At 40.8% G+C, this 2,345-nt stretch overlaps 1 protein-coding gene across 1 annotated transcript in view; it reads left to right on the top strand.

Annotated features, from left to right (window-relative positions):
* The first annotated feature begins 479 nt into the window (after window positions 1-479).
* Window positions 480-2,345, top strand: part of BUB1B (BUB1 mitotic checkpoint serine/threonine kinase B) — a 42,955-nt gene continuing 41,089 nt past the window's right edge. The window contains 2 exon segments of the mRNA XM_042472520.1: window positions 480-720; window positions 1,778-1,967. Coding sequence (XP_042328454.1) covers window positions 1,828-1,967 — 140 coding nt within the window. The 5' untranslated portion in view covers window positions 480-720; window positions 1,778-1,827.

Here is a 2,345-nt window from a genome sequence, read left to right as displayed (position 1 = left end):
CAACAACAACCAGTAGAGGCTCCTCAAGGAACTGGTTGTAATCTCCCTGAAAGTGCCTAGCCTCCCACAAAATAGGGCTAGAATTGCCTGCGTTTCTTACAATGGGAGGATAAAGTTTTTTTCTGAGGTCCAAAACACACTACAGAAGTAAGTAATCTAGTTTGAGACTGCTTTAACTGCCCTGGCTCAATGCTAGGGAATCCTGGGAGCTGTAGTTTTGTGAGACATTTAGCCTTCTCCGTCAGAGAGCTCTTAGGCCACAATAGACTACAATTCCCAGGATTCCCTAGTAGCACTGAGCCAGGGCAGTGTGCTTGGGACCCTGAGTTAACTTTTGTGTCCATCCCTTGCCAGATTGAGGCACCACCACAAAATGAAGGAAATTCAATTTAAAAAAAAGTAGGATATCCCACAATAATAATAACAACAACAACAATTATTATTATTGTTGTTGTTAGGACATGGCCTGGAAAAGAAGGGCCTGCCCAATGTACTTCTCACACACTCAAAGCGAAAGCGCTGACGGTGACAGAGGGAGAAACTACAGCTCCCATCATGCAACGCTGCGCTCGTGGGCCTCGACCCTTCCTGCCATCCAATCAGAGGCGGCCGAGGCAGGAGTTGGCCAATAAGACGGAGGCAGCGCTCACGCGCAGGCGGCGGTTGCAATTTGAACAGGGTCGGAGGGTTGCGTTAGAAGAAGCTGAACCTGTGGATCAGGTGAGTGAAGGCCAGGCTGGTTTTTTGGGGGGCTTCCCTTTGGCCCCAGCCCTCCTCAGCCTCCTCCTCTTTGCTTTCCCTCGAACTGGGGACAGCAATAAAGACCTTTTATTCAAAGCAATAAGGAGACCCAAAGAATGTGTAACTCTTCTCCCCATCAGTTTTCAAGGGAATGAAATAATGTTATTGTTGTTGTTATTATTATTAAATATTATTTTAATTTCTCACCGGCTGTGAGAGGAAAGTTATTATTATTACTACTATTTTACACTATTATTATTATTATTATTATTTTAACTTCTCGCTGATTGCAACAGGAAAAAATACTGTATCTTTAAATTTTAATTATTAACTATTATTGTTGTTTTAATTATTTTACATTATTATTATTATTTATTATTATTATTTTAATTTCTCCCCCATTGCAACAGGAAAAATAATTATGAATAATAATAATTCACTAGTTGCAACAGGAAATATTATTATTATTTCACATTATTATTATTATTATATTCTAACTTCTTCCTGGTTGCAACAGGAAAATTATTGTTTTTATTTTAATTATGAACTATTATTATTGTTTTAAGTATTATACATTGTTATCATTATTATTATTTTAATTTCTCACCCATTGCAACAGGAGAAATGATCATATTGTTATTTTACATTATTGTTGTTGTTGTTGTTATTTTTCACCGGTTGCAACAGGAAATATTATTTCATCACTTGGTTATGGAAGAGGGTGGATGGTGAGAACCCATTCTTGTCGCAGAATAGACTGCACCATCTAGTTTTCAGTCACTGGAAGTCACTTTAAATTGCATATCCTGGATTTGGCTTTTTTGAGGGTGGGATTATAATCTGCCCTTCCCTCAGTGCCTCCACAAGTGGTATCTGAGCTTTTGGGGCTTCTTTTTTTGTGTGTGTGGTCAATTTGTGACATGGGAGCTGCCAAAAAAAAGTTAGGAATGCATCTGGCCCACAGGCTGCAGTTTCCTGATTTCCTATATTCTCCACATGCAACTTAATCTTTCCTCATTTCTAATGCATGTTACAGTCCAAGAGTGGAACACTTGTGTTGTGAGAAAGCCTAAAAGATTGGCTACCATGTCCCTGGATGAGAATGAGTGGGAGCTCAGCAAGGAGAACGTGCAGCCTCTGAGGCAAGGACGAGTGATGGCTACTTTGCAGGAAGCTCTAGCTCAGCAAGATGTTTCCACCCACACTGCCATCCAGCAGCAAAAAAGGTGAGCATGTTATGGCTCATCTCTACATGTTCCTTAAAGACCCATGATGTGTTTTGGACTATAGCTTCTGTCATCCCCAGATAATATGGCTAATGGTTAGAGATTGTAGGAGCTGTAATCCAAGATACCTAGAGAGCCACAGCTTGCCTTCCTGGTGCAGAGGCTGAACCATGATATGCAGAAATACAGTTACTGAGAGTTGTTATTGTCTGAGGCCTGTTACAGACAGGCCAAAATAAAGCTACTTCGAGTCACTTTGGAGGTATGGTATTTCAATGATGCACGAGTCCTAAGAGTCCAAAAGCCACTCCTTAGGACTGGAGCGTGGCTTTGGTGTGGCTTTTGGACTCTTAGGACGCATGCATCATTGAAATACCA

Source organism: Sceloporus undulatus, chromosome 1 (assembly GCF_019175285.1).
Source record: "Sceloporus undulatus isolate JIND9_A2432 ecotype Alabama chromosome 1, SceUnd_v1.1, whole genome shotgun sequence".
Lineage (NCBI taxonomy): Eukaryota > Metazoa > Chordata > Lepidosauria > Squamata > Phrynosomatidae > Sceloporus > Sceloporus undulatus.
The sequence above is the reverse complement of the archived record's forward strand: the minus strand, read 5'-3'. Positions and strand labels throughout refer to the sequence as shown.